Raw genomic sequence first — 12,524 nt, 5'->3', positions numbered from 1 at the left:
AATACCAAGCTGGGATATTTCAGATTATGTATTAAATCTTTTAAAGCGTGTGTATGTATGTGTACATGTGTGCATTTTAAAGTATTTTGAGTATAATATATACCAAGCAGTTAGTTTTTCCTTTCTCCTGGGGAAAACTGAAAACTTTAAGGAATGGCAGGAATCAGGATGGAGAATTAAAAATGTAATTATCTGTGGCTTCTTATAAACTTCATATAGTATCTCATGCTAGGATATATACAGTTTTTCCAATAGTTGTTTCCACCAAATTTTCTTAACTAGGATAGTGTATGACTGTGTGGTTTTTGACCTTTTGCTTTTACTATTTAAAACATTTTTACCCTTATCCTGTTTCAGACTGTGCACATTTATGCAACACTATCTTTATTGATATTGAGAACATACCTTATAATAGCTGTGTTATGCCATTATTACTACACTTCAGAATTAATGTTTTGCTGTATTGTCTAGAAAGTTGTTAGTGAATAAAGTATATAATGCTTATACAGTGCATTATGTATAGACCTCTGAAACTAAATTTTCATCATGTAATAGACTCAAGTACCCCCTTTAAATATGCTGGGAAAGAAAGTAATGGATATTTGAGTGCTTTAACAACTCTTTCTTAAGATGTATATCAAATGTTTATATCATCATTTTTTAATTATTTTTTTAATTATTGATAATAGTTTCTAAATGTAGTAGATGAAATTTCTAGTCTTGTTAATGTTTAGATGTATATAAAATTCATGTAATTAAATGTGTTTAACGTTTTATTTTCCTCTTATTTCTTATAAAATCTCTTTTAAAATTGATTTCTTATGAATTCATAGCTACAGTTTGAAGATAAATAATTGGGTTTTTTTCCCTCTGGTTTTGAATTTGCAGCAAAAGATGATGGAAGCATTGCTGTTGCCCTTGGTTACACTGCACATTTGGTCTCCATGATTTCCTTTTTCCTACAAGTGCCCCTCAGATATCCTGTAATTCATAAGGGGTCTAGATCAACAATCAAAGATAATATCAATGACAAGCTGACTGAAAAGGAGAGAGAGTAAGTCCTTTTATTTTGGGGAGATGCTTTTAGCATTAAACCAGTATGAAACATGTAATAATGTTAAAAATATAAAATGTTATCTAAATTGTGAAAATTTTGTGTAGCCTTTGTAAAGCACTACATTTCTTTTAAATAGAATGTAGTCATTCATTTAGATATTCATTGTTCATATCTTTGATTCCAAAAATTGCTATATGATAGCAGAATTGACTCATTAAAGTTCAATTTGCTTTCCTTTCACCTTTACTGGACAACTGTTGTACACTTCTGCAAATATTCATGTTGTCTTTAAGGAACAGAGATCACAAGGAAAGGTAAATATACATGTATTTAAATTAACTTTGACTACAAAAATAATAGTAATGCCTTATTAAAATATCTTTAGAAATATAATGCATGACTATAACACAAAAGGTAAGTAGGGTCAAATGGAGTAAAAATGTTCTAAGGTCCTAACATTGTCTAGAAAGTGCAAAGTTACTAATTTATATTACACTCTAATAAACCAAGAATGTTTGTTATAACTTAGCAATCACTAAAAGAGTTATTTTGTACAAGCGGTAAACTAATGGAAGACAAATGGAAGATAAAAAATACTTGATTAATCCAAAAGAAGGTAAGAAAACGAAGGAAAATGAACATTAAACAAGTGGAACAAAATAATGCTTTTGTAGATACAAGCCCAGACTATCTTGTATATTACATTAAATGTGAATACAGTCAATACCTGTTCTAGTTTGCTAGCTGGCAGAATACAATAGACCAGAAACAGAATGGTTTTTTAAAAAGGAAATTTCATAAGTTGCAAGTTACAGTTCTAAGCCCATAAAAATGTCCCAGTTAAATCAAGTCTGTAGAAATGTTCAATCTAAAGCATCCAGGGGAAGATACTTTGATTCAAGACGGCTGATGAAGTTCAGGGTTTCTCTCTCATCTGGAAAGGCACGTGGCGAACATAGCGTCATCTGCTAGCTTCCTCTCCAGGCTTCCTGCTTCATGAAGTTCCCTGAGAGGCATTTTCCTTCTTCATCTCCAAAACTTGCTGGCTGGTGGACTCTCTGACTTGTGGTTCTGCAGCATTCTGAAACTTTCTCCAAAATGCTTCCTCTTTTAAAGGATTCCAGTAAACTAATCAAGACCCACCTGGACTGGATGGAGACATGTCTCCACTTTTATCAAGTTTAATACTGTGTTAGTTAGATTCAGTTGTCAACTTGGGCAGGTGAGCATACCTAGTTCTATTGCTGCGGACACAAGCCAATGGTACGTGAATCTCATCTGTTGCCAATTACATCTGCAGTCGGCTAGGAGGCATGTCTGCTGCAATGAGTGATGTTTGACTTAATTGGCTGGTGCTTAAATGAGAGAGCACAATGTAGCACAGCCTAAGCAGCTTGGCATTCCTCATCTCAGCACTTGCAGCTCAGCTCAGGCCTTTGGAGATGCAGAAAGAAGTCACCCCGGGGAAAGTTGTTGGAACCCAGGGGCCTGGAGAGAAGACCAGCAGAGACCATCCTGTGCCTTCCACGTAAGAAAGAACCTCAGTGGAAAGTTAGCTGCCTTTCCTCTGAAGAACCAACAAAATAAATCCCCTTTTATTAAAAGCCAATCCATCTCTGGTGTGTTACGTTCCGGCAGCTAGCAAACTAGAACAAATACCCATACTTGATTTAGTCACATCTCCATGGACATAACCCAATCAAGTTTCCAACCTATAGTACTGAATAGGGATTAGAAGAAACCGTTGCTCCCACAAGATTGATTAGGATCAAAACATGGTTTTTCTAGGGTACATAATCCTTTCAGACAGGCACACTACTCTACTTAAAGATTTTCAGACTGATTTAAAAACTAGAAACTTCTGCTTTCCAGAAATACCTTAAATATGAGGACACAGAAATATTGAAAATAAAAGTGTGGGTAAGAATGTATTATGCAAATATTAATGAAAGGACAGCTGGGATAACTATAATGTTTGAGATATAAGTCAATTTAAATAAATAGAACATTTTATAATAATAATATAGTCAAATCTAAATATGTATATACCTAAAAACATAAAACTTCAAATATATAGACAAAACTGTAGGAAATCCACAATCAATAGAAGGGAATTTTTAAATTTCTTCTCCTTAACTATTAGAACAAACAAACCAAAAAAATCAGTTAGGATACAAACTACATGAACAGGAGTTCATGTAGTTAATTAATAAACTGAACAATTAATAAACTGAACCTAAATTATGTATGAAGAACATTGTATCAAGGAAGATGCATTCTTTTTAGATATTCATGGAATGTTTACCAAAATTGAGTATATGCTAGGCCTCAACAAATGTCAAAAGATTGAAATAATTTAGAATATTAATGACCACAGTGGAATTAACTAGAAATCAAAACTAAAATCCCCAAATGTGTGGATATTAAACAGTATGCTTCTTTATAACCTATATGTCAAAGAAGAAACCATAATGGGAGCTTGAAATTATTTTGAACTGTATGATAACTAGAATTTAGTATATCAAAGCTTTGTAAAGTGCAGCTAAATCTGTTCTCAAAGGGAAATTGATACCTTTAAATATAGTTTAAAAAGGAAAGATTTTTAAAATTAAGTATCTGTCAGAACAAGCTAGAAAAAGAACAAGTTAAGCCCTAAGAAAGTAAGAGGAAGGGAAAATTAAATGGACAACTTTATAATGGAAGAAAAGAATGGAAGCAAAAATTCTAGTCCTTAAAACAACTAGAAAATTGATAAGTCTTTAGAAGATGTAATTTAGAAACAGAAGAGAAAGGGCAAAATTACCAGTATGAGGAATTTAAAAAAGGCATCTTTATAGATATTCAGACATTAAAAGATCATATGAACAACTTCATGCTAATACATTTGAAAATTTAAATGAGATGGCTAAATGTCTAGAAAATGTAATGGAATTTAGACAGCATTGCATTAAGCTGAAGGGCAAAGAAATTACGATATTCTAGTTAAGTTAATCTCAACCCTGGATGCACATTAGGATCATCAGGGGAGCTTTAAAAATGAGCTACTGACCAGATTCCTTTCTGGCCCCCAGAAATTCTTATTCCAGTGAAAGTACCTAGGCATTAAGATTTTTTAAAAGCTCTTGAAGTGATTCTGATGTACAGCTAGTGTTGGAAACCACTGTTCTAGATCAAGAGAATGTTGTGTTCGTGGGCATGACTTGAAGAAACTGCAAGTGATACAGCATTACTGCAGTTTAGGAGGCTAAGTGGAATGTGGTAAGAGAAAAGGAAGAGGTAGGCACCAAGAGTAGAATTTAGGGCTATATCTTGTAGAACTATAGCTTTCAGCTTGGGGGTAAAGCCACAGGGAACACATATATAATTTTAATCAGTGCCTTTTCTAAAGGTGTTGATTATAGTTCCAGTATTCTTTTCAATTTCAAGGTTTTTTTAAAGCCAGAAATGTATATGTTAGAAAGGGGACATGGGTTTCTTTTCTTTTTTTTTTTTAATTGAGGTGAAATTCACATAATATAAAATTAACCATTTTAAAATTTACAATTCAGTGGCATTTAGTACATTCACAATATTGTCCACTCACCAACACTATCAAGTTTCAAAACATTTTCAAGAGGAGGTGGGGCAAGATGGTGGTGTAGGGAAGTGTGGAATTTAGTTAGTCCTTTAAAGCAACTAGTAAATAGCCAAGAACTATCTGAAACAACTGGGGTACATCCCTCCCCCCTCCCCTCCCCCTCTTCCATAGTTGTGTAGTCACTCACTAGCAGTGTCTGTAAGGGTTCCAATTTCTCCAAATCCTTGCCAACACTTGTTACCTCCATTACATTCTAGTGGGTGTGAAGTGGTCTCATTAGTAAAACTGTCTTTTTGGATTTTTACCAAATGTGTACATTATGTTCTAACTAAAAATATCAGGTATGTAGGAAAATCATTTCTATATTTCCACCAACAATGGAATGTTCACATTCTTTTCATCACTTGTTATTTTCAGTTGTTTTTTTTTAGTGGTATCCATTCTAGTGGGTATGAGATGGTATCTCATTGTAGTTTTGATTTGCAATACCTTGATGGCTAATAACATTGAACATCTTTTCATGTTTTTATTGGCCATTTGTCTTTCTTTTTTTGAGAAATAGTGCTTCAGTTCTTTTCTATTTTTAAATTGGTTTCTTTATCTTTCTCATGGTTGAGTTGTGGGAGTTCTTTATATATTCTGAATATCAAGCCCTTATCAGACGTATGGTTTCCAAATATTTTATTCTGGAAGTTGTTTTTTTTTTTTTTCTTGTGAAAGTTCTTTCATGTACAAAAGCTTATAATTTTGGTTAAGTCCCATTTATCTATTTTTTCTTTTGGTGCTCATGCTTTTGCTCTAATGTCTAAGAAACCACTATATGAGATCATAAATATGGCTCCCTATGTTTCCTTCTAGGAGTTTTATGGTTTTAATTCTTAAATGTGTTCTCTGATCCATTTTGAGTTAATTTTGTATATGATGTGAGGTAGGGGTCCACCTTCATTCTGCTGCATGTGGATATGCAGTTTTCCCACATCATTTGGTGAAGAGATCTTTCCCATTTGAGTGGAGCTGGCAGTGTTCTTAGAAATCACTTAGCCATGAATATGAGTGTTGATTTCTAAACTCTCAGTTGATCCTGTGCTGGTACCATGCTGTTTTGATTATTGAGGTTTTGCAGTGAGTTTTTTTTGCTGTTGCTGTTGTTGTTGTTTTTAATTTTTTATTGATTTTTAAATTTTTAAAAAAGTTTAACAACAAAGTGAAAGGTTTAGGAGGCAAAAGGGTGAGAAAGAAGAAAGGTACACCAGGAAATTTAAAGGGGGGGAGCGGTATTTCTGTGCTGCCGGCAGAACTCACCAAACCCAGATGGAGGGAGGTGAGTGCGCATGTGGGCTTTGGCACAGGCAGCTTTTAAGGATGGAGGTCAGGTGACATCTGGAAGGGGTGGTTCATTAGTTCTGAAAGTCAGGCTGGGAGGGGCGACACAGCTTCCGCAGCTCCAGTTGCAGTGCCCTTCCCCATTCCCCCAACTTAACATTCCAGCCTTTTTGTGATATTAGGGCATCTGGCTACTTCCTGCTGTAATGGGGTGGCGTAGGGTTATAGGCCGGAACCGTCATGGCCAGGGGAGTGGGGAGGCTGGCTGTAGGAATCTGGTGAGGAGGCAGGTGATGATAATGATGCAGGAGCATTTGGTTGACTGCTACCCGGGATAGTTCCTTCATGCATCCCTGAAGGAAGTTGAGGAGGCAGGGAGCTAGGAGAAAAAAGAGACAGATTAGGATAACTGGTCCTAGTAGCGGGAGGAGCTGTATCACCAGAGGAGAAGAAAACCATCTTAAGGCAGAGTTGGTTCCTTGTTTCTGTGGTAGAGATCGTCTCTTTGTTTAGGGTTTGAGTATTTTGTTCCACCAGACCTGACTCGTTGACATAATAGCAGCATTCCTCTTGGAGGAATGTACATGTTCCTCCTTTTTCGGCTGTCAGCAGGTCTAAGGCCTGTTGATTTTGAAGAGTTACTGGGCTAGTGAGGTAAGTTGGCATTGTAGAGAGGAGAGGGATTCTGATGTCAATTCCAGGGCTACCTGTAGTCGAGTTTTGAAGTTTTGAGAGGTTAAAATATTGTGTCCCAATGCCCCTCCCACTGTGGTTGAGGCTGCAACTGAAGCAGTTAGGCTGATGCCTACTAGAATAGGAAGAAAGGCAGCCCTTTTTGAGCGAGGAGAGGGCAGTAGCCAGGTTAGTTCGGACTCCCCATAGAGGGTCAATTGAGGAACAATAGTTACCAGGAAGCATGGCCCTGGGGCAGTGGAGTGAAGGCACTTGGTAAGAGTTCCATTACCCCAGAAATCTGGTTGCAGTGAGTTTTAAATCAGAAAGCGTGAGCCTGTCAGTGTCATTGTTCTTTTTCAAGTTGGTTTTGGCTATTTGGGGCCACTTACCCTTCCATATAAATTTTTTTTCATACTGGTTTTAATTTTTTTGTGGTGGAACAATACTTATTTTTAATGTAAAATACATATATATATATTTATATGTGTTAAATATATAACAAAGTTAATGATTTTTAAACACACAATTCAGTAGTATTAATTACATTCACAATGTCATGTTACCGTCACTACCATCCATTACCAAAACTTTCTCATCACCTCAAGCAGAAACTCTGAAGATATTAAACAATAACCCCACAGTCTCCTTTTACCTCCAATCCCTGGTAACTTCTCACCTATGTTCTATCTCTATGAATTTACTTATTCTCAGTATTTCATATAAGTGGAGTCATACAATACTTGTCCTTTTGGGTCTGGCCTGTTTCATGTAGTATGACGTTTTCAATGTCCATCCATGTTTTATTTTCTTTTAAATTGAGATACATAGTCACATACTGTACAGTCATCCAAAATGTACAATCAGTGGTTTATGGTATCATCACATAGCCGTATATTCATCATCATAATAAATTTTTGAACCTTTTCATTGCTCCAAAAAAATTAAAATAAGAAAAAAATAAAAGTAAGTAGTTCATTTAGGTTATCTAATTTGTTGTCATACAATTGTGCATGCTATCTATCCTCTTTTAATCCTTTTTTTCTGTGAGAATAGTAGCAATGCCCCCCACTTTCATTCCTGATTTTAGTTATTTGCATCCTCTCTTAGTTTTTCTGTCAGTGTAGCTAAAGTTTTGTCAATTTTATTGATCATTTCAAAAACCCAATATTTGGTTCTATTGATTCGTAGGGCTTTTTTTTTCAGTCTTTATTTCATTTATCTCTAACCATTATTTTCTTCATTCTACTCACATTGAGTTTGGTTTGTGCTTCCTTTTCTAGTTCCCCCGAGTGTGAGGTTAGTTCTCTGATTTGAGCTCGTTATTCTTTTTAATATAAGCATTTAAAGCTATACATTTCCCTTGGACCACTGCCTTCACTGTGTCCCAGTTTTTGGTATGTTCTGTTCTGTTTTCAAGATATTTCCTTATTTCCATTTTAATTTCTTCTTTCCTTAGATTATTTAATAGTGTGTTAACTTCCACATAATTGTAGATTTTCCACTTCTTCCTCTAGTATTGATTCTACCTTGTTCCACTGTGGTTAGAGAAGATACTTTTTATAGTTTCTGTCTTCCAAAATTTATTGAGACTTGTTTTGTAGCCTAACATGTGGTTTATCCTGGAGAATGATCCACGTGTACTTGAGAAGAATATGTATTCTACTATTTGGAGGTGCAGTGTTCTGTATATGCCTGTTAAATCTAATTCATTTATAGGATTGCTCAACTTCTTTGTTTCCTTCTCGATCTTCTTTCTAGATGTTCTTTCTATTGATGGAAGTGGCATATTGAAGTTCAACTATTATTGTAGAGGTGTCTGTTTGCCCTTTCAGTTTTACAAATGTTTTCTTCATGTATTTTGGGGCAGTGTGCTTTGGTACATAAATGTTTGTGATTGTTACTTCTTCTTGGTGGATTTAATCTTTTATTAATATATACTGTCTTCCTTTGTCTTTTGTAACAGTTTGACATAAAGTTAATTTTTTGTTACTAATATAGCTACCTCCAGCTCTCTTTTCCTTACTATTTGTATGGAGTTTTTATTTCCCATCGTTTAGCTTTAAACCTATTTGTGTCTTTGTGTTTAGGTGAGTCTCTTGGAAGCAAAATATAGTTAGATTATGCTTTTTTACACATTTTGCCAATATGTGACTTTTGGTTGGGGAGTTTAATCCATTTACATTCGGTATAATTACTGATAAAGCAGGTCTTCAGCCATTTTTTTTTTTAATTTTATTTTATTTTTTTTATTAATTAAAAAAAGAATTAACAAAACAATTAGAAATCATTCCAATCTACATGTACAATCAGTAATTCTTAATAACATCACATAGTTGCATATTCATCATTTCTTAGTACATTTGCATCGATTTAGAAAAAGAAATAAAAAGACAACAGAATAAGAATTAAAACAATAATAGAAAGAGAAAAAAACAAAAAAAAACAAAAACAAAAAACCTATACCTCACATGCAGCTTCATTCAGTGTTTTAACATAATTGCATTACAATTGGGTAGTATTGTGCTGTCCATTTCTGAGTTTTTATATCCAGTCCCGTTGTACAGTCTGTATCCCTTCATCTCCAATTATCCCTTCTCTTTTTTTTTTTTTTTTAAATTAACGGAAAAAAAAGAAATTAACCCAACATTTAGAGATCATACCATTCTACACATGCAATCATTAATTCTTAACATCATCACATAGATGCATGATCATCATTTCTTAGTACATTTGCATTGGTTTAGAAGAACTAGCAACATAACTGAAAAAGATATAGAATGTTAATATAGAGAAAAAAATAAAAGTAATAATAGTAAAATCAAAACAAAACAAAACAAAAACCTATAGCTCAGATGCAGCTTCATTCAGTGTTTTAACATGATTACTTTACAATTAGGTATTATTGTGCTGTCCATTTTTGAGTTTTTGTATCTAGTCCTGTTGCACAGTCTGTATCCCTTCAGCTTCAATTACCCATTGTCTTACCCTGTTTCTAACTCCTGCTGAACTCTGTTACCAATGACATATTTCAAGTTTATTCTCGAATGACCGTTCACATCAGTGGGACCATACAGTATTTGTCCTTTAGTTTTTGGCTGGATTCACTCAGCATAATATTCTCTAGGTCCATCCATGTTATTACATGGTTCATAAGTTTATCTTGTCTTAAAGCTGCATAATATTCCATCGTATGTATATACCACACTTTGTTTAGCCATTCTTCTGTTGATGGACATTTTGGCTGTTTCCATCTCTTTGCAATTGTAAATAACGCTGCTATAAACATTGGTGTGCAAATGTCCGTTTGTGTCTTTGCCCTTAAGTCCTTTGAGTAGATACCTAGCAATGGTATTGCTGGGTCGTATGGCAATTCTATATTCAGCTTTTTGAGGAACCGCCAAACTGCCTTCCACAGTGGTTGCACCCTTTGACATTCCCACCAACAGTGGATAAGTGTGCCTCTTTCTCCGCATCCTCTCCAGCACTTGTCATTTTCTGTTTTGTTGATAATGGCCATTCTGGTGGGTGTGAGATGATATCTCGTGGTTTTGATTTGCATTTCTCTAATGGCCAGGGACATTGAGCATCTCTTCATGTGCCTCTTGGCCATCCGTATTTCCTCTTCTGAGAGGTGTCTGTTCAAGTCTTTTTCCCATTTTGTAATTGGGTTGGCTGTCTTTTTGTTGTTGAGATGAACAATCTCTTTATAAATTCTGGATACTAGACCTTTATCTGATATATCATTTCCAAATATTGTCTCCCATTGTGAAGGCTGTCTTTCTACTTTCTTGATGAAGTTCTTTGATGCACAAAAGTGTTTAATTTTGAGGAGTTCCCATTTATTTATTTCCTTCTTCAGTGCTCTTGCTTTAGGTTTAAGGTCCATAAAACCGCCTCCAGTTGTAAGATCCATAAGATATCTCCCAACATTTTCCTCTAACTGTTTTATGGTCTTAGACCTAATGTTTAGATCTTTGATCCATTTTGAGTTAACTTTTGTATAGGGTGTGAGAGATGGGTCTTCTTTCATTCTTTTGCATATGGATATCCAGTTCTCTAGGCACCATTTATTGAAGAGACTGCTCTGTCCCAGGTGAGTTGGCTTGACTGCCTTATCAAAGATCAAATGTCCATAGATGAGAGGGTCTATATCTGAGCACTCTATTCGATTCCATTGGTCGATATATCTATCTTTATGCCAATACCATGCTGTTTTGACCACTGTGGCTTCATAATACGCCTTAAAGTCAGGCAGCGCGAGACCTCCAGCTTCGTTTTTTTTCCTCAAGATGTTTTTAGCAATTCGGGGCACCCTGCCCTTCCAGATAAATTTGCTTATTGGTTTTTCTATTTCTGAAAAATAAGTTGTTGGGATTTTGATTGGTATTGCATTGAATCTGTAAATCAATTTAGGTAGGATTGACATCTTAACTATATTTAGTCTTCCAATCCATGAACACGGTATGCCCTTCCATCTATTTAGGTCTTCTGTGATTTCTTTTAGCAGTTTTTTGTAGTTTTCTTTATATAGGTTTTTTGTCTCTTTAGTTAAATTTATTCCTAGGTATTTTATTCTTTTAGTTGCAATTGTAAATGGGATTCGTTTCTTGATTTCCCCCTCAGCTTGTTCATTGCTAGTGTATAGAAATGCTACAGATTTTTGAATGTTGATCTTGTAACCTGCTACTTTGCTGTACTCATTTATTAGCTCTAGTAGTTTTGTTGTGGATTTTTCCGGGTTTTCGACGTATAGTATCATATCGTCTGCAAACAGTGATAGTTTTACTTCTTCCTTTCCAATTTTGATGCCTTGTATTTCTTTTTCTTGTCTAATTGCTCTGGCTAGAACCTCCAACACAATGTTGAATAATAGTGGTGATAGTGGACATCCTTTTCTTGTTCCTGATCTTAGGGGGAAAGTTTTCAATTTTTCCCCATTGAGGATGATATTAGCTGTGGGTTTTTCATATATTCCCTCTATCATTTTAAGGAAGTTCCCTTGTATTCCTATCTTTTGAAGTGTTTTCAGCAGGAAAGGATGTTGAATCTTGTCAAATGCCTTCTCTGCATCAATTGAGATGATCATGTGATTTTTCTGCTTTGATTTGTTGATATGGTGTATTACATTAATTGATTTTCTTATGTTGAACCATCCTTGCATACCTGGGATGAATCCTACTTGGTCATGATGTATAATTCTTTTAATGTGTTGTTGGATACGATTTGCTAGAATTTTATTGAGGATTTTTGCATCTGTATTCATTAGAGAGATTGGTCTGTAGTTTTCTTTTTTTGTAATATCTTTGCCTGGTTTTGGTATGAGGGTGATGTTGGCTTCATAGAATGAATTAGGTAGTTTTCCCTCCACTTCGATTTTTTTGAAGAGTTTGAAGAGAATTGGTACTAATTCTTTCTGGAACGTTTGGTAGAATTCACATGTGAAGCCATCTGGTCCTGGACTTTTCTTTTTAGGAAGCTTTTGAATGACTAATTCAATTTCTTTACTTGTGATTGGTTTGTTGAGGTCATCTATGTCTTCTTGAGTCAAAGTTGGTTGTTCATGTCTTTCCAGGAACCCGTCCATTTCCTCTAAATTGTTGTATTTATTAGCGTAAAGTTGTTCATAGTATCCTGTTATTACCTCCTTTATTTCTGTGAGGTCAGTAGTTATGTCTCCTCTTCCATTTCTGATCTTATTTATTTGCATCCTCTCTCTTCTTCTTTTTGTCAGTCTTGCTAAGGGCCCATCAATCTTATTGATTTTCTCATAGAACCAACTTCTGGCCTTATTGATTTTCTCTATTGTTTTCATGTTTTCAATTTCATTTATTTGTGCTCTAATCTTTGTTATTTCTTTCCTTTTGCTTGCTTTGGGGTTAGCTTGCTGTTCTT

At 35.0% G+C, this 12,524-nt stretch overlaps 1 protein-coding gene across 2 annotated transcripts in view; it reads left to right on the top strand.

The window, feature by feature from the left end:
- The window catches only part of UVRAG (UV radiation resistance associated), a 496,833-nt gene that overhangs the window by 347,953 nt on the left and 136,356 nt on the right, over positions 1-12,524 (top strand). For both annotated transcript variants that reach the window (XM_077113538.1, XM_077113539.1), the window contains exon 12: positions 889-1,054. In XM_077113538.1, the coding sequence (XP_076969653.1) occupies positions 889-1,054 (166 nt within the window). The remainder of the gene's footprint in view (positions 1-888; positions 1,055-12,524) is intronic.

The sequence above is a fragment of the Tamandua tetradactyla genome, chromosome 8 (assembly GCF_023851605.1).
Source record: "Tamandua tetradactyla isolate mTamTet1 chromosome 8, mTamTet1.pri, whole genome shotgun sequence".
In the NCBI taxonomy this organism is placed as follows: domain Eukaryota; kingdom Metazoa; phylum Chordata; class Mammalia; order Pilosa; family Myrmecophagidae; genus Tamandua; species Tamandua tetradactyla.
This window is presented reverse-complemented; position numbering and strand designations above follow the sequence as displayed.